General features: G+C 47.8%; 1 protein-coding gene across 16 annotated transcripts in view; it reads left to right on the top strand.

The window, feature by feature from the left end:
• The window catches only part of TNXB (tenascin XB), a 119,123-nt gene that overhangs the window by 44,325 nt on the left and 54,826 nt on the right, over positions 1–19,972 (top strand). For 14 of the 16 annotated variants that reach the window (XM_081901274.1, XM_081901272.1, XM_081901273.1 and 11 more), the window contains exons 4-10: positions 2,868–2,980; positions 3,663–3,816; positions 5,453–5,734; positions 8,129–8,821; positions 11,276–11,608; positions 13,702–13,983; positions 19,128–19,436. In XM_081901274.1, coding sequence (XP_081757400.1) covers positions 2,868–2,980; positions 3,663–3,816; positions 5,453–5,734; positions 8,129–8,821; positions 11,276–11,608; positions 13,702–13,983; positions 19,128–19,436 — 2,166 coding nt within the window. The remainder of the gene's footprint in view (positions 1–2,867; positions 2,981–3,662; positions 3,817–5,452; positions 5,735–8,128; positions 8,822–11,275; positions 11,609–13,701; positions 13,984–19,127; positions 19,437–19,972) is intronic. The other 2 variants (XM_081901278.1, XM_081901266.1) reach the window with 2 other exon arrangements.

The following is a 19,972-nucleotide window of genomic DNA, read 5'->3' as shown; positions in this document are numbered from 1 at the left end:
GCGCTACCATCGCAGTCGACCTGGACGCGGTGCGACGCGCGTTGCAAAGGGATCAGTTTGCACAGTCTAAGATGGAGGAGCTACGCGGAGGGTCGCGACACAACGATGAGTTTCAATTACAAGATGGACTTTTGACTCGTAAGGGTGCCCTTTACGTGCCCACCGACGATCTTCGAGCCAAGGTTCTGCAACAATTGCATGACGCCCCTAGTGCAGGCCATTTCGGCAAAGAAAAGACGATGGAGTTGGTGGCTAGAGACTTTTGGTGGCCCCAGATGAGAGGAGAGGTGGCGGACTACGTCGCCAGGTGTGATATCTGCCAGAGGTCCAAACCAGTGCACCAGAAGCAGGCGGGATTGCTAGAACCGCTGGAGACACCGCAGCAACCATGGGAGAGGGTAGCGTTGGACTTTGTTACAGACCTGCCCAGCTCCAGAGGTAAGACGGCGGTGTTAGTGGTGGTGGACTTGTTCACCAAGATGGCGCACTTCATCCCTTGTGCCAAGGTGGCGACGGCAGAACAGACCGCAAAGCTCTTCATCGATCACGTCTTCAGAGTGCATGGACTTCCGCAGTCCGTCTTGTCCGACAGGGGGCGCCAGTTTGTTTCCACTTTCTGGCGAAAGCTTCTGGGCATCTTGCACGTCAAAATCAACCTGACATCGGCGAGACATCCACAAACCAACGGTCAAGCGGAGAGGGTCAACGCGATCATGCAGCAGTACCTGCGGTGCTACGCCAACCAGCGACCTGCGGCGTGGGTGGACTATCTGCCGATGGCTGAATTCGCCTACAACAACACGAAACACGCATCCACCGGGGTGACGCCTTTCTTCGCGAACAATGGCCGTCATCCCAGAACCTTCCCGAGATTTGCGGCACCAGGAGGGGGGGGGCCTCAAGATGCCGACCAGTTTGCAGCGGAGTTGCAAGAGGTGCACGAGGAGCTGCGGAGACATTTGGAGCTGGCAAAACAGGCGTATAAGGTGCAGGCCGATAAGCACAGGAGGGCGGGAGAGGACATCCAGGTTGGGGACTGGGTGTGGTTAGCAGCCCACGCGATGCCGGCCAGGTCATTGGCCAAGAAGAAGTTAGGACACAGGCAGCTAGGGCCATATCAAGTTGAGGCTAAGATCAATCCGGTGGCTTTTCGTATAGCCCTTCCGGAAGGTTCCAGGGTGCACCCGGTCTTTCATAGGTCGGTGCTCACTCCCTACAAAACCCCACACAGGTTTCAAGAGTCAGGAGCACCCCCAGAGCCACGTAGGAGGGCGCCTGAGAGGGGGGAATCGCCAAGACCAGAACCTCTTAACGAGGTCACAGAGATACTGGACTCGAGATGGGGGGAGGAGGGAGTTGAATATTTTCTCGCCAGGGAGGGCACACCAGTCGCTGCTAATAGTTGGGTGCCAGGCTACGAGTTAGACGAACCCCTTTTGAAAGAAGAGTTCCATGCACTTTTCCCACATAGACCCATGCCAGCTGAGTACTTTGATGACTGGCTTTTCACACCCACATTGTCAGATAGCACGTTCAGGGGTTTCTCTTCCCCCGAGGGAAGAACACCAGAATCAAGCCCGCCCAGGGGATCGTGCTCGGGGGTGGACACGGAAACCCCTTATTGGTGGGAGGAGCAGCCAGAGGAGGAATGGCGTAAGAGGTGGCTGATAGGTCCTTGGCGGGCAGCACCGGAGGAAGTAGCGATGGAAGCAGAGACTGAGAAGCATTTGGGGGAAGAACCCGACTTCGAATACACTTACACAGAACTGCCAGCAGAGAACATTGACGTAGACGACCTGTATCCTGAGCCTACCCCCGAAGAGCCGCAGTTTCCACAACCGGTCCCCGGCGAGCGGGAGGGGGGAAGGGGGGGCTTCGAGGGGGGGATGGATGTCAGGGTTTCTGGGAGAGAGGAGGAGATGACAGAGGAGACGGAGAGCGAGTGGGAGGAGGGGCAGAAGGATGAGGAAGAAGATGACGGAATTCTGAGGGAATCCACGAGTCTGAGCAGCGAGTCAGAGGATTCTCAAAAGGGGGTTACCTTAATCAAGCAAAGGGGAGGAGAAGGGAGAAGCGGAGAGGAGCCCAGTGGAAGACAGAGGAAGCAAGAGACGTCTCAGCCGGAACGGAGTAAAGGGGGTGGAGTCGTCAGCCTCTCGGAGGGAGCAGGATTAGGAGAGAACAGAGAGAGGGGGTTGGAGCAGGGTGTTCAGCCGGAAAGGGTGGAGAGCAGAGCAGGGGGTGGTGTAGCGGTCGAAAGAAAGGTCAGCAGCAACGTACGCGCGCCAAGTTCAAGCGTAGAGGCGCGCGGAAGTGGAGAGAGCTCAGGGGAGGAGCCCGGCCCTAAAGCCAGAAAGAGGGGGGAAGAGGCGGCAGAGGATTCAGCCTCAGGCGAGTCACGGAGAGAGGGAACCCAGGGGGGCAGGAAGACCCTGCGGAAAAGAAAGGAGAGGAAGAGGTGGTCTAGAGCCAGGCTATTAAGTTGGTGCGGAAGAGGGGAGGAGTCAGAGGGGACTGCAGCGGTCTAACGTGGCAGACGTACGGCCACAATGCTGAACTGTATGAGAAGCAGAAATCTTCAATAAACTTTTCCTGTAAATAAGCTGCAACGGAGTGAGGTCTCTTGTGAGCTGGGACCAGATCTGGGTGGCCGTGACATATACACATGCTGTATAATTGCATATGCAAATGGCATGCAAGTTCTAGCCACCCTAGGCATCAGGGCTTTTATCTTGCTGAAGTTCAGATCAATATGCTTTTGGGGGACACGCTGGGGAGGGTGAGTGTTAAAAGAAAGATGGAGATACTTTGGTTTTCAACTCTTTTCTGCCTCCCCACCACTCTTCTCTTGCTCTTGACCTGAACAGAGATTCCATCCATCGGCATCCATGTGAAAAATCGAGATGAGACGTCCTTCCGCTTGGAGTGGAACCGCCCGGAAGTATCTGTGGATGCGTATGAAATTCACGTGAAACCCACAGTAAGCAACCACTCTTTGGGACAATGTGCTTCCACAGAAAGCAGGGAAGGGGGGGGGAGATTGTAAGGGTGGGTCTTTGAGCAGGGGGCTTAATTTGGCTAGATAAATTGCGAATGGTGTATGGGGGGGAGGGGGAATAGAGGTATATCAGGGCCGGCCCTAATATTAGCTAGAGTGAGGCGGTCACTTCATGAGGCAGATGATGAGGGGGGCGCCAGTGAGATGTTGGAGGGCAGAGTTGGTTGCGCTATGCAGCTCGCACTGTGACAACTCAGCTAGCTTTCTGTCCTCAGTTGTGGTGGAGGGTGCTGCCCTATGATTCGTGCTGAAATAAGATCCAATTGCCCCTACGGCTGGTTCCTGCAAGTAGGCTAGGGGTGCACCATTTTGTCTCAAGCAGCATAATATCTTGGGCTGGTGTCGAGGTCTCTCTTAACACTAGAATGCCATCCAGTGAACCCAGGTTGCAAGAGATTCAGGAGCGACAGAAAGGACTTCTTCACGCTGTGCTTGGTTGAAATATGACATTCGCTACCGCTAGATGTGGCGGTGGCAGCTGACTCGGAAAGCTTTAATCTGCATGTGTGTATCAACATAACCGGGCACTGCCTGGTGATGCGTTTATGGGTGTTTCCTTCTGGTGCTGAAAAGTTACTCAGCGCCTTTCTCCTCTGATGTGCAGCGGGATCAGCAGGCGGGTGAATCAGTACGTCTGTCTGGCACAGAGACAGGCTTCGAACGCAGAGGGCTGACGCCGGGAGAGGAATACACTGTCACTGTCCGGGCAGAAAAGGGGCAGCGCTACGGACCCCCCGTCACCCAGACCGTGCGTACACGTATGTAGCCTGGAGCAGTGTGTTTCTCTTTTTAGCACTTGATTGGGAGCCGCCCAGAGTGGCTGGGGAAACTCAGCCAAATGGGTGGGGTATAAATAATAAATTATCATCATCATCATCATCATCATCATCATCGCTTTTGCCCATCTCCGCCCTTGCAGCCTGTTCCCAGTTCAGCTTTAGGAGTGCCCATCTCCAGTCTAAATTACTCTCTATGGGGCAGTGATAACAATGATCATAGAATCATAGAACTGTAGTTGGAAGGGATCTTGAGGGTCACCTAGCCCAACTCTCTGCAACGCAGGAATCTTTTTGCCCGCAGCCTTTCCAGGGTGGGCTCGAACCAGCAACCTTCTGGTTAACAGCCAGAGGCACTGACTAAATGCACTGCACCACCTTATAACCCGCCTTTCTTCCGTGGAGCTCCAGGCAGCGTACCAGTATCTCACTTTCCCCCTTTTATCCATAGGCAGAGAGGCAGGGACACCCAAGATCACCCACAATATTCTGCTATACTTCTGGAAGTGACCTTTTCATTGTGTGGAAGCTAAGCTACAACACAGAAATTTGCAGATAGTGGAACGTTTGGAAACAGGATGCACTGGTGTGCGAATGCAGTCTAATTCATGGAGGGTAAAGGCTCTGAGTGGCTACCAGTGGCGGACTTTGGGCTGTCACATTTCAGCGGTGCCCTGTGTGGTGCCCAAATTCGCCCCTGCTGCCTCTCATGCTCCATTTTGCAGCATTGTTGTGGCGCCCCCTGCAGCGTGGCGCCGAGTGCAGCCAAACTGGTCACGCTATCCTAAAATGGCCTCTGTGGATGCTAACCACAATGGCTATGTTCTCCCTCCACTGTCACAGCCAACATGCCTCCAAATAGCAGCTGCTGGGAATCTCCAGTGTCAAGAGAAGCACTGGTCCTGTTTCAGGATTCCTTTTGGCACTGCGAGAACATGATGCCAGAGCATGATTTGCCCTTGGCCTGATGCAGCTGCAGAGCTTCTCTTACATTCTTATACCACCTTCCCCTGCATATCATATCCTTAACTGCACTTCTTCTTCTTCTCTGGCGATCACTCGTAGCCGAGTAAGATTGTCTTCCATGAACACGGTTTTACCAGTGAGACCGTTAGTGACTGTGGAGGCCAATTCTGGATCCACACTTCCTTCCACAATGGGGACATTGGTTTCCAGGTGGGAGTCGATCACGGTGAGGGTTTGCCAAATATGTCTTCCTCTTAGCACGTTTCCCCCTTTCGTCCTGAGTTTGTGTGTCTTCAAATCCATGACACTTTTGGTAAAGGCTGCTCTCCAACTGGAGCGCTCACAGGCCAGTGTTTCTCATTTGCTGGTGTTTATACTGCTTTTTAGATTTGCCTTGAGACAGTCTTTAAACCTCTTCTGTTGCCCACCAGCATTACACTGTCCAGTTTTAAGATTGGAATAAGACTAAACACCTGCACTTCCTGTTACACCCTGTGCCAACAAATCAAGGTTCTAGTCCTCAGTTTTAAAGAGCTCTGCCTCCGGTCCCTCCCTGCTACTTTCATTCCGCACAAGCTCCTGCTGCCTCTAAGTGTCCTCCTGTCTCATTTCAGTGCCTTGTGTGCTATGTACATCTCTCCCCCCCTTCCAGGAGTAGCTCCTCCGCGTGGCCTGCAGTCGTCGCAGGTGACAGAAAACTCCATGACCTTGGAGTGGGAACCGCCAGCCTCTCGCCCTGATGGCTACATCCTGAGCTACGTGCCTCTGGTTGCCTCTCGGCCCGCCCAGGCCGTGAAGCGTGTGGAACTGCCTGCAGCGCCTGAAAGCGTCACCCTGGACGAGCTGGAGAGCAGCACCCGATACCGCATCACCATGTTCGCCCGCCAGAGCGGCGAGAACAGCCGAGCCACCAGCATCATCGTCAGCACAACTGGTAGGGCCCCGGGGGTGACAGCTGGGAACTAGGGTTGCCCCTTGTCTCAGCCGGGGATGCGGGAGAGATTCAATTTGTACCGAAAGGCAGACCTACCTAATCCAAACTTCCTAAAACAGTTTGTGATCCAGAACGCAGCAAAGGCAAAGGGAAGCAGAGTGCTTGTGGTGACCACACAGGGTCCCCGGACGTTTGACGGTCTATTGATACCTGTGCCACCACTTTGATTGCCTCTTCGCTGCCACCAACCCGTTTCCCTCGGGTACACACAGAGTCCAGACAGTTGTTAACATTAACTAATAATCAGGTTTATTTTTATAAGCATGAACACGTTTAAGGTTTCCTAACAACTTCAAACTGATTATCCCAACAATCTATCTATCTGACTCCACCTAACAGTTCCTCTCACTCTCTCACCACACAACTCGACCAACCCACAGACTTATCCTCCCTCTTCCTTCTCCAACTCCCAACTCTCAACTGACTTCCACAAACATCCACTCTAACTCTAACTCTAACTCCTCCTATCAGTTTCCACTGGCCAATCCCATCACACTCATTTTAACCCTTTCCTTATGACCCACCTAGGAGGCAAACGCCACAGCGCTCTTCCGATTGACCAACTCCCATTCCTGCTTTCAGTTCTTCAACCTAACGGGATGCCAACACTAAGTGCCTGATCTCTGCCACAGATACCTCTAGTACAAAACTGGTAGAGAAACAGGACTGGGTTTCATAGTCCATGCCATCTGCTTCCCTAACATGCAAATCAATCCACTTGTGAGGCCAGCAGGTGAGCTTATGGGGCCACAGGTTATGCCATGTGGCAAGAGATTAAGGGAGAAGGATGGTTCAGGATGAGCAAAGGAGGCAGGTTTGCATTAAAATGTGAAGCTGACGTTCTCAGCTTTCTGAAATAAGTGCATGAACTGAAACTCAGCTATCTTTCGAAATCTACAGTTCTCCCAATTTTGATAAAGGACTAAAACCTCATGGTGAAATGGAAGAAATGTTCACAACAAAACTCAACAAATGTATGGCTAGGCCCAGCGATTCTCCATTGTTACTTCCTAACTCCTTGCTAGGACTAGGGACCTGCTCATACCTTAGCTTAATGTGGATTGTGAACCTCTTGTGTCTCCTTTGAATCCCCCACGTCGTTCTCCTCCAACTTCTGCTGTCCCCCATTTTCTCCTCCCTAAATTTGGAGATTCCCTATGCGATCGATTTGGATTTTCAAAGCATGAGGAATCTCATTTTAGGGGGGAGAAAGTGCAGGACAGCAGCAATTGGAGAACACCACATGGACAAGGCCCGCATGTTCATCTGTCTCCAGCCTAGACAACAATGGTGGTGAAAAGGAGGCTCAGCAGTGGAAGACAACTGAGGCACCACCCCACTAACCTCATTATGCCCTCAGCCAGTGCCCAATTGCCTGCCTTCTTTCTTAAAACCAGTCCAGGGGGCAAGCCCTGGTTGTCCCCTTCCTTCTCCTTTAAGCCCAGCAATGCCCCTTGAAAAACTCAGCTCAGCAGGAAGGCAAAACTAGGACTAGTTGGCTTCACCTGCCATTGGCTCTGGCTCTTGCCTGTCATTGGCTATGGCTCCGCCTACTGTTGGGCTTCCCTGCCTTCCACCCCACTAGACCCAAAGGGCACCAGTCCCAACAGCCATCCCTGGGGGGCAAAGGCTGCCACTGCCTGCTTGCTCATTGGGTCTCAACCTCACAGGCAGGCAGGTGGCAAGAACAGTGAGCAAGGAGGACAGCCACAGCGAGCAATGACGGCAGTGAGAAGGTGGACTCTTTAAGGGTAATCGGGGTGTGGAGGGTGTCCTGGAGACAGCATCCCAGTAGGAAACGGCGTGCCGAAGGGTAACTGCAATATGAATATGAAACTGCCCACATTCTGTGCCTCTCATCTTTCACCATAATCTTTTCCCCACGTCTTTTCTATCCAAGTATTATTACCCTCTCATTATTTCCTTTCGACAGCTGCAGTGGTCAGAAGATGGCGTCCCTTTCTCTCCCATAGCCCCTTGTTCTTCCCTTCTCTTTACAGCTCACAGGTCTCTGAAGATCCAACGGACAGAAAGGGCTACAAGGGTGATTTCTGGGGAGAGCTCAAACTAACTGCCTCACTTTTATTGCAGCTGATGTGAGAGCTTGAAGGAAGGTTCCCAAGAAGGGGTCAGCAGCGCGCATGTCTCTTCTGTGGGGTGCCAACTCCATTGCAGGCTGTTTCAGAAGGGGTGGGTGGGTGGGAAACCAGGGATTTTCTTACCAATTGGGGATCTACCTCTGCAATTGATTTACCACTTCCCATGCATCCCATCTCCACAGCTCACTTTCATCCCCTCTTTTGCTGTAACTGCCTCAATTTTTGATCCCACCAGCGCCAGCTCCGAGCCAGCCAGTCCGCCAGTACTCCACACCACCCCCCTCTTCTTCCCACCGAAGGCCTGACTCTTCCTCCTCTGGGCCTGGAGCCGGTCAGCCAGGCAACAGGCCGCAGCCAGGCCGCAGCCCTTCCAACGTCGCCAAAGCTAAGGAGCTTTTCATGAAGAAAATGACTGAGAACATCTCGACCAAGCTCTCCCCGTACAACGGGACCCTCCTCGAGCGTTTGGAGAGCTACCTCCGCGCCATAAACTTCCCTCTCCATGGCAACCGGACCATACAGAGTGTGGCCAGGGACATATACATCTATCTAATTCTCCGGAAGCCAGAGGAGGTCATAGAGAGTTTCAAGGACCGGCTTGATAGAGAGACTGACGATCTGCTTCAGAAGACAGAATCCCCAACTGCGAGAGGCAGCTACTCCCACTCAGACCATCCCAAGCCGGCGGTAGTAGGCAGCTCCTCGGGCAGCATTGAGGTGTCTCTGGACAGCGTGAGAGGGGTCTCTGACAACGTGGTCATCCTCTACCGCAATACGGGGACTGGAGAAGTAGGGGAGCTGGTGGTGCCTGGAGATTCCTCCAGAGCAGTTATCACCGGATTGGATCCTGGCACAACCTACCATGTAGAAATCCACGGGGTGCTGAAAGGACGTTCCTCTAAGTCATACTCCTTTATAACCGCCACAGGTACCAGGATGGGTAGGACGTCCGTCTCCCAGGGTGGTTCGCTATCTCCTTCTTGCCTGTAATCATACAATCACATGCCTCATCCGTGTTGCCACCAAACTGAATCTGTGTGCCGTCCAGACATGTGTTGCTTTCGCATTCTCCAGAACAGGAGTGGGGAACCTTTTTTTTAAAAGTCTCCACTCTCAGACCAAACGAGCGAGAGGCATTGTATTACAAGGACCTCTTCCAGCTAGTTGAAAAGACTTGAAGAGAGGGTGGAGCGTGCCTGCAAAGGTTGTGGTCTGGGGAAAATGTTGCCCTGGAAAAGTTCTGAGGGCCGGATTGAGGAGGGTAGAGGGCCGCATTCCGCTCACAGGCCTGAGGTTCCCCACCCCTGCTCCAGAAAGTCGTTCAGACAGCGGCCTGCTAATTGTTTTCTCTTTTTCCTAATCAACAGCTTTCTTGACTTCCTCACTCGTATCGTACTTCACGCCAATGTCACAGTGTCCACCAGCTAATTATCTTCTTCTTCCTGAAGCCAAATAACACAATCACTTGCAGCTCCCGGAATTTTGTCCAGTCTGTTTTTTTGTGCTACACACTGCTTCTCACAGTCGCTGTGTTTGCCTTTGCTCCTTGTCTGTGTTGCCACAAGATCGTCTGAATGTCTGTGAACCAAACTACGATAGCCTTTGGAGGGAATCTAAACCCAAAAAGAAAACAAACAAGCAAGCAAAAAACAGTTGTGGTTGGACTCCAACTCCCATGAGCCCCAAGCAGCATGGCCACAGGCCAGCGGGATGATTCAAGTTGTAGTCCAACAAGGCCTTGAGGGAACCCCCTGTCCTATGAATTTGCTTGCAAACAAAGGAGTATTTATAGCCTTCTTGATAAAAATGTTTATGATGATCCCCGTCAAGTATGATGCTAAATATAAATGATGTTTGGAGAGGAAAACAGGGTGACTGAGAAGGATTTGATTTAAGTATTTCATTGCATTTTTATTCTGCTTTTCTGTCTAAAACACCAGCTTTGTCCAAACCTTCCCTTTTATCCTCTATAACCCTGCTTGGTAGGTTAGACTGAAATATAGCAACCAGCCCTAGATCACCAGTGTTCTAAACACAACCTCACACTGGCAGGTTATTGTATCTAGTTTTAAGTATTTAGTTTAAGGTTATTCCTTGAACATTTATTAGGAAGACCCAAAGAGTTCTCTCTTTAAAATAAAAGAGGGGACACCCCCCCCCCAAAAAAAACTTCACAATTTTTCACCTTTTGAATTTTGAAATTCCACTGAATTCTATGTTTCTGCGAAATGTTGTTTTGGCACTACTTCTTCTCTGTCACACAATTTATTTATTTATCTTCCATTACGCACCCTTTTCCCAGCTACAGTCGCGTGCTGACCTTGGTCAAGCGTGTCTCTGGAGACCTTTGTGTTTAACTGCTTTATTCTTCCTCCAGGCAAAGGAGGAAGGAGGCGTCCCGAGCCCTCACCTTCATGTCGCTTCTGTGTGGCTGAAAGATTTCTCCCTCAATCACACACTTTCTTTTGCAGCAATGTTGGCTTCCACCACGCACCCATCAAACCAGTTCACGTAGCTGCTGCTCCCACCATCCACTGCTCAGCATCTCTATGTGCTCACCTTGAAATTAATTGGGATATTTGAGTGGGGTGTGTGTGTGTGTGTTTTTCAAGCAGGTGCTCTCTCTGACTGGGTGAAGAGGCCATAGAGGAAATGATTGTGATTCTATCCAGTACCACAACGACTTCTGCCCATGTAACGGGACTTATTTGCCTCATTTGCCCCCACTGGGGAGGGACAGGGAGTCCCGTTGCACAGATGGAAGTCCTTGTGCTAAAGGGATGATTTTGTGGGATACAACCCTTTTCTCACCCTCTCTTCTTGACAGGGTCAGCTCTGATACAGGTTTGGCTAGCATACTTCTCCATTGAACTGGCCCCTGCTCTCCCCTAAAATCAGCATTCTTGATTAGAATTAAAACAAAGTTATGTTTGGGCATGTAATTCTTAATAAAATTTATCCTCATTCAAATTTTCTTGGCAAATTAGGTCTAGGGTGAAAGTGGAGGGTGAGTTTAGTGTAAATACTCTCACTCATTGCAAAAAAAAAGAAAACAAAAAACGCACAGCCCTACAAAAAAACCTAAAGCGGTATATACATTTTGTTAAATAAAATAAATAAATAGCACAGGGCTTGGAGCCCTCTTGAGATGTGCTATCAGTGACCCATGCCCTAAGTATATGGACTGCCACATTCTTTACTAGCTAAAGCCATCACATAGCCTTCAAGGGCAGCCCACTGCCATTGAGTACACTACAGTAGTCAATATGCCTTTCACTCCTTATTCTATGCCCAGGGAATGGGGAGGTATGCTAGTTGGAGTAAAGCCAGGGACGAGGAGAAGAGGTTGCAATTTTCTCACCCAACATCTCTCTTTCTTCAGCTCCAGGATCTCCTTCAGCTGCCAAGACCCAAACTTTCCCTAGACTCACCACAAAAAGCCCTGAAGTGCCACTGCGGGACCTGACTGTGACGGACGTCTCTCCAGACAGTCTCCGTGTGACTTGGTCGGCCCCACCCAGTTCCTTCCGCAGCTTTTCCCTTCAGTACAGGGACCCCAAATCCAGTGCCCCGCCAGGGGAAATCAGAGTACCGGGGACAGAGAGAAGCCTCACCGTGATGGGTTTGACCCCCAGAACGGAGTATGAACTGGAGTTAAGTGGGGAGAAACCTGATGGGAGCTACAATCCTCCTCTAACTACAAAGACATCCACAGGTACATCGCTCTGGGCTCCGCGAATTGAGGACGCTGCCATATGCAGAGTCAGATCATGGTAGCTCAGTATTGCCTACACTGACTTGCAAGAGCTGGCCAGGGTTTCAGTGGGCGATCCCAGCCGTGCAAGGGAGCGAACCAAGGACCTTCTCCATTTAGAAGAGATGCTCTAAGCACGAGACACAACCCTCATTTACCCAGCTATATTTGATCACCTTTCTTTTTTCTAGGCTTCCTTTACTTTGTTTCAGAACCTGCACAAAGACGACTTCATAACACCTCTTATATTTCTGACACAAACCTGGAAGTTTTCTAACCCACTAACTCCCGTATTTCTTCCAGACACATATTTTGGGGTTCAGCAGCCCGCTTCTCTGTTCTGGTGTGATAAACACCATTTTTTTTCCATTCCACCTTGCAGGATTCTGAGATGTTGGCGGTTATTTATCATGAGCTGTACGCTGGGTGTGGGATGGGGGTCGGGCAACACTGAATCCTAAGGCATAAGGGAAGGAAGTCCCCACAACCATTCTAGAGGGTTACCTAGCGAGAGTTGCCATGTTGATTAGCCTCTATACTGCTGCAGTAATTAGTTATGTTTTATATACTGTATTTTGGTTTTGTATTTTTTTAATATGATGGAAACTGCCCTGGGATCACCTGCATGTGATGAAGGATGGTGCCGCACACACCCTTGCAGTGGTGTGCTGTGACTTGAGTACCTGCTTTTAGCATTGCGGCACCAGTTTCCTGGAATCCTCTTCCCATCAAAGTGAATCAAGCCCCAACGTGCCTGTGTTCTTTCAGTGTTATATTGCTAACCTCCCTTTCCTCAGAACTCCTTCCCAAATTAGGCTGCACACACACCCTACTTTTAAAGCACATACCACACCCCCAGTATTCTGGGAACTATAGTATATCCCTCACAGAGCTATAATTCCCAACAGCCTTATATATTTCCCAGGCTTCTTGGGGGGAAATGATGTGCTTTCAATACTTCTTCTTCTTCTTCGATCACTCGTAGCCGAGTAAGATTGTCTTCCATAAACACGGTTTTAACAAAGAGTCCATAAGTGACTGTGGAGGCCAATTCTGGATCCACACATCCTTCTGCAGTGGGGATATTGGTTCCCGGGTGGGAGCTGATCACAGTGTGGATTTGCCAAGCGTGCCTTCCTCCTAGCACATTTCTCCCTTGTTTCCATGCAGCCTTGATCTGCTTTATTTCTACAGTTTTCAGTTCTCATTATTAATGCTTCGGTGCTGTGTTATGATCTGTGTTGTACATTCTATATCTGTGTACTGAAGAACATAAGATGAGCCTGCTGAATCAGACCAAAGGCCCATCAAGTCCAGCATCCATCCTCTTCCCATAGTGGCCAACCGGATGCCTGTGGGAAGCCTGCAAGTGAGATATGAGCACAACAGCACTCTGCCTACCTTCGATTTCCAGTAACTGGCATTCAGAGGCAATGAGAGGCAGAACACATCCATCGTGGCTAATAGCTGTTGATAGCCGTTGATAGCCTCCCAGAGTGGCTGGGGAAACCAAGCCAGATGGGCAGGGTATAAATAATAATAACTATCATTATTATTATTGCCTTGCCTCCATGAATTTGTCTAATCCTCTTTTAAAGCCATTCAAGCTGGCGGCCATCGCTGGCTCCTATAGACACCACTTGGGTAGTTTTCTGAAAATATAGTGGTATAGAAATCTGGAAATCAATGAATTAATGAATGCAACTGATAACCTACCGTGAAATAAACTTATTCAGTCCAGAGGAGGGACTGGACTGTAGCCAAGTTGCTCACAGTCCACTGTCCCCTGGGCTCATGGATAGTGTCATTATACAGTTTGGTCATTAGGTGGCACTAGACTTGGTTGTGTAAGAACATAGATCACAAAACAGTATTAAAACCCAGCAAGAATTAAAAACTGAAGAAATAAAATAGACTTCTTCTGGGTAGGCTTGGTAAAATAAAATAAAAATATTTGGGGAGTAGGATAATTATATTTTCTCCCACCCGCTTACTTTTTTCCTTCTTAAGTGTTCGGCAGCCATCATCCTCTCCTCCTCTCGTTCGTTTTTCAGCACCAGCACCAGCCCTGGAGAAGCCCACTTTGGGGCAGCTCTCCGTCTCAGACGTCAAAGAGAACTCTGCCCGCCTGTCCTGGGATGTCCCCACGGGGACCTTTGACTCCTTTTTGATCCAGTATAAAGATGCTGAGGGCAAGCCGAAGAGTCTGCCCGTGGATGGAGGATCGCAGGAAGTCACCATCTATGACCTAGCGCCTTCCCGGAAGTACAAGTTCAGCCTTTATGGACTCGTAGGCCGCAAGAGACATGGCCCTGTTTCCACAGAGATGGTTACAGGTGAGCGATGTCTCTCCAGAATGTTGGTTGGCATGCTTCTTGATTTTTAGAGTTGAAATGAGTTTGGGGTCGGGGTGGGGGGATGCTGAGCAAATCCTAAATCAAATTGGCTTGCAAAAATAAGTTGCCGTCACTATCCTGGACTCCTTCAGGGGGAACACCAGGGTGTGAAATTTATAAATTAAATAAGCAATACCCTTCCCTTCAGGTATGAGTGCCGTTGCTTTTGCAGCCAAAACAGTGCCGTCCATGCAAAAGAGGGACGTGGCAAGGTTTGCAGAAGTAACCCCACAAAAAGTTAGTAGTGTGTAGGGGGACATATGGAGGAACTCCAAAACAGCCCAACGAGAACAGTTTTGGTTGTACTAATGCTAATTATACTCAAGAGTAGAACCATTGAAGTTAAGAAACATAACTAATCTAGGTTTATTGATATCAGTGAGTCTACTCTAAGTAGAATTTAGTTGGATACAATCCATAGAATGCTAACTATTGGGCAGGGGTTAAATAGAAAAGTGTGTAGGAAAGAGAAGGGAATGGATTATTCCAGAAGGGGAGTAGATGGCTGGCTGGCTGGCTGACCAGCTAACCATGCCCCTTGCAGAATAATCCATGCCGGGACACTCCACACCACATTTCATTGCAGGTCCCATTTGCTTATATACTTTTAAAAAAAGAAAAGTCAAAGCCAGATACTCACCAGAGATAATGTTATTTCTGTGCAGAAACAAATGAGGCAGATTTTCCAACAATTATAACCATGCCTTGCCAATATTGTTGCATCAGATTGATGATGATTACATTATAAATTGTTGCGCTGAAATTTCTCTCTTCCACAAATTACGTATTCCAACGCTCCCAGTTATGCAGACCGTTGGATCCATCTGTTTTTCTTTCTTTTAAAAGTGCATTTGAATTGGCATATTATTATCTACAAAGTAATTGACAATACTTCAGTTTTATAAACCGATCTTCACGGTCAGAAGTCAAAAAAAGAAAGCATGAACATTTCTAAATTTTCAGAAGTAATATTCGGGGCCTGAATTCCATCCTGTCTCAGATTTGTAAAACGTGCAAACATTAATTCAAGGCAGCCTAATCTGCTGGAATCTCTGCTGCTTTTGAAATGCTCATGTAATTTCCAGGCCTTCCTAACTTTATCCAGGTCCGTAATTCTGCAGAAACACAGACACCTAATATGTGGTATTGAGCACAGGATTAAGAATGTAAGAGTCTGTCTGCTGGATTAGGCCATGGGTGCTGTGCAGCATGCATGGCCCTGGCACTGAAATTTGTGGGTGCCCAGCCAAATTCATGAGGAATTTTGTGGGTGCTCAGGCACCCAGGGGGTTGGCACCTATGGATTCAGAGATGTACCACTTTTGATTTTAGAGACAGCATATAGCCAATATTACAAATAGGTCCTGATATTTTTGTTTTCCATGAAACTGTCTAATCCCCTCTTTAAAGCCGTCCAGGTTGGCTGCCACTGCTACACCCTGTGGTAGCAAATGCGACTGTTCAAATCTGCCCTGTGGAAGGAAACACTTCCTCCTGGAATATCCAACCGTTGAGAGAGAGAGAGAAAGCCATTTCATTTCCATTTCATTCCCTGCTCTGGAGTGCTTACTGGATTTCAGGAAATTCAAAATGGCTGCCACCATCAAAATGGCTTCCTCTGTTGCCGCTCAGTCTTATAAAAGCAGTACACATTTTTACAGGGTGGGCGGATCATTTCCCTCAACAGCTTATTTTAGTCAATAGGTGCTGTGTTAATCGTACGCCTCCCGCAAAAGGACAGTGATAGAAGCCAGGCATGTTAAAAACACAAAGTCAAACTGTGCCGTTCTGGTCAGTTTTGAACCTGGAATGCACAGGGAGACTTTAGTTGCATTTAGATTTCTTTGTTTCCTTTTCCAGATAGAAATGTCTTGTAAAAGCCCAGAGATGTTTTACTTGAAAGCAGGCCCAAAGGTTTAAAAACTATCCCATCATGGTGTTGCTTTAAAAAAAAATATATCCAGGAGGAGGGAGGAATCAGAGAGAAATTGTCCATGTCCCATGTATGCCTAATCTATAGTAAACCCTACTGAGTTCCATGGGATTTACTCCCAAGTAAACATGGCGCTGATGAGTTGGCAAAATGGTTTGGCCAAAGAAAAAGTAAGCTGAGGACAAAGTACCTCTTCTAGGCCCAAGGGTGTGGGCAGCAGAATACAGCTGTATCTGTGAAGAAGCTCTGACCAAAAGGCAGGAATGGAATTTTTATGACTCAAAGTTATTACACTGAGGCAACAGAAACCCCTTTCAGGCCAGGCCTGTGGTCTGAATCCAACATTTGTGGCCCTGGGAGTGTCAGATGTCAAGGAAATACTATCTGACTTTTAGAAGCCATCTGAAGGCAGCCCTGTATAGGGAAGTTTTTAATGTTCGGTTTTTTACTGTGCTTAATATTTTTAATTTGTTGGAAGCCACCCCAAAGTGGCTGGGGCAACTCAGTCGGATGAGCGGCATATAAATAATAAATTTTCATCATCATCATCTGAGCTCAGCTCTCCAACTTTCTGTTTATATCCAAACTCTAAAGACAGTTTCCTCCTCACAAAATTCATCATGCCCTCCAACATTTTCCCAATGAAAATAGGGGTGTCCTATTCCATAACAACAATTTTACTATTTATACCCCACTCATCTAACTGGGTTGCCCCAGTCACACCAGGCGGCTTCCAACATACCATATTCTTTGCTCTATAAGACTCACTTTTTCCCTCCTAAAAAGTAATGGGAAATGTGTGTGCATGTTATGGAGTGAATGCAGGCTGCACAGCTATCCCAGAAGCCAGAACAGCAAGAGGGATTGCTGGTTTCACTGCGCAGCGATCCCTCTTGCTGTTCTGGCTTCTGAGATTCAGAATATTTTTGTCTTGTTTTCCTCCTCCAAAAACTAGGTGTGTCTTGTGGTCTGGTGCGTTCTGGTGCGTCTTATAGAGCAAAAAATATGGTATATAAAAACATAATTAAACATTCAACAAACTTCTGTATGGAGAGCTGCCTTCAGATGGCTCGGGGGGGGGGGCAGATAACGCCATACCCTCCAACATTTCCAATGAAAATAGGGTCATTCTACCATACCCTCCAACATTATTCTGATGAAATTAGGCACATACTAAGGGAAAGCGGTACATTTCGGGATGAAATCAGAAACCAGGACAGCTTTTGTAGCTCCAGGACTGTCCCTGGAAAATAGGGACACTTGGAGGGTCTGATTCATGTGAAAGGATGGGGTTTGGGGTATGAGGTTCTGCTTTCTTATATCATTGGATTCTTCTGCCAAGCATAAGGAAAATTTGCTGAGGAGATAAAATAATGTTCCTATCATGTACAACTTTCCAGAGTTGTTTCTTCTTGAATAAGTTGGCAAACTTCACAAAATTTTGCTTTAATCATTCTCTACAGCTCTGGCCTAGTTCTTCCTAATCCCGCCCTAACAAACTTTACTGCACTGGTTATCTTTCAGCATAGCTCTGCTCATCCTCCTTTTGGTCTTATTTGCTACACTTCTATTAACACACAAAATAAATATCCACAAATACATAATGTATAAACCATTATAAAAAATAGCACAGCTCAGAACATGGATGGGGGGGGGGAGGAGAGAGAAATAAGGTTCACGTCACATTTTACGCAACTTATTCTGACTTATATATACAAACTGAAGCACGACTATCTTTCAAAATATGCACTTCTCTGAATTTTGTGACGCGGTTCTCCGAATCATATGTCCCAAAAAAAATGTATACTAGGCCAAGTGTGAACAAAGATGGGAATAACATATAAAATGCATTGATTTAGCCCTGTGGGATAGCTCAGTTGGTAGACCACGAGACGCTTAATCTCAGGGTCGTGGGTCTGAGCCCCACATTGGGCAAAAGATTTCTGCATTGTAGGGAGTTGGACTAGATGATCCTAGTGGTCCCCTCCAACTCTATGATTCTATGATTCAAGGGGATATTGCTTGCAATTTATCACAACAAGAACTCAGTAACTCGGAGCAGGGCTTCTAGTGCAGCAGCACTTTTTCAGTGGAATAGCATTACTGTTGAGATACGACAGGTGCCCCATCAACATTTTCCATAAACAACTGAAGACATCTTTGTTCTGACAGCCTTTCCTAGATGGATAAATCGTCTATACCAGAGGTGGCCAACTCCCAAGAGACTGCAATATACTCACAGAGTTAAAAACTAGCAGTGATCTACCCCCTTTTTTGGGGTTCGGGTCAAAGTTGTTGAGTTTTTTCCAGGCAGGAGGTAAAATGTTGAGCTTTTTTTAGGGGAGCCACAGTTGTTCAGCTTCTTTGGGGGGAGCCAATGATCTACTAGTGATCTACTGCAGAGGTCCAGTGATCTACCAGTAGATCACGATCTACCTGTTGGACATGCCTGGTCTATACCACAAGTCCTGTTAGGGTTTTTGTCTTGTTTTAAATTTATTTGCTGTATTTGTGCATTTAACTGTTTTTAATTTTCTTATATGGAAATCACTTTGAGGAGTGTTAAGTTGTGGGTGAACATATCAGATGACACAGCGATTCTTCAAGCAGCTCTTGTTTATTCACAGGCCAGGACAGAACTGAACTGAAGGGTTTAGTCACCCTGCTTATATAGAGCTCCAGTACAATGTAACTGTAACAATTTTCTAAAACTGTCCAATCACTGAACGTCACTTTCAATCCCTTATTTGCATAACTATGTACAGTATCCCCCTGCTGGCCCAGGGTGAGAACTTCAGTACATAACAAGGAGATTGCTTTAAAAGTAGTAGTAGTAGTAGTAATAATAATAATAATAATAATAATAATAATAATAATAATAATAATAATAATTTATTAGACTTGTTAGTCTTTTGCTACCAAAATGTCTCTGATGTATGTCTTGTGCAAAATTGCATGCAACAATGTGAATATTAGGGGGGAAATGCACAAAAATACTAATATATATTTTTTGCAAGTTGATGTAGAAAAGGAGAACTGAACTGAAACCTGGGAAAATGAGAAACTCAAAAAAATCGATACTGGCAGATCCATCCTTAGCTCAGTCCCAGCACTCCCTTAAAAAAATATCCTTTGCTTCTTTGCTCTGTAGGCAAAGTCCCAGCCCCAGAAAAGAAGCCTGAGAGAGAAGTGACAGCTCCACCCGGCCTGGGAGAACTCTCTGCCTCAGATATCACCAGCAGTTTTGTCCGCCTCTCCTGGAGTGTGCCCTCTGGGAGATTTGATTCCTTCCTGGTCCAGTACAAGGATGCTGAGGGCAGACCCCAAGTGCTGCCCATGGAGGGGGACTCCCGCGAAGTCACCATCCCTAGCCTGGCTCCTTCCCGCAAATACAGGTTCAATCTCTACGGCATTTCCGGTCGCAAACGTCTCGGCCCAGCCACAGCAGATGTCACCACAGGTCAGCAGAAGGCCTGCCATGAACTATAGTATTGTGTTTGCAGGAAGTGGCGTCTTTCCCCCACTCTAACCCATTTCCTTTTCCAGGGTGTAGTGTTTCATTTTTGCTTCACCCAGGATGCAACTGTACACAGAATTCAATCTGCCTTTGCATCTAGACAATCAGAGGACAAGGGTGGCTGTTACCCCACTTATCTGGGTGTAAGCCCCCTTGAATTTTGAGTAAGACTCATTTAGGATTGTGCTGTAACATGCTTTCACCTTCTCCAAAACCCTGCAAAAGTTTTGTGTGCTGAAAGTGCTCTTTTAAAAACCAGTGACCTTGGATTATATGAAAGGATGGGTGCCACCTATGCACATAAGCACTCCTGTGGTCTTTTCAACAGGCGAAACGAAAATAAACACCCAGAACAAGGGCTGACATTCAAGGTGCATTTTATAGCGCAGTCCTATATATTCAGCTGCTTTTCCCGCCATGACCAGGAAAGCAGGAATGAGAGTGCAGGCTTAGAAACATTATGTGTGAGTCTCTAGGCC

The sequence above is a fragment of the Podarcis melisellensis genome (genome assembly GCF_964234715.1).
Source record: "Podarcis melisellensis genome assembly, chromosome: 2".
Classification (NCBI taxonomy): Eukaryota; Metazoa; Chordata; class Lepidosauria; order Squamata; family Lacertidae; genus Podarcis; species Podarcis melisellensis.
This window is presented reverse-complemented; position numbering and strand designations above follow the sequence as displayed.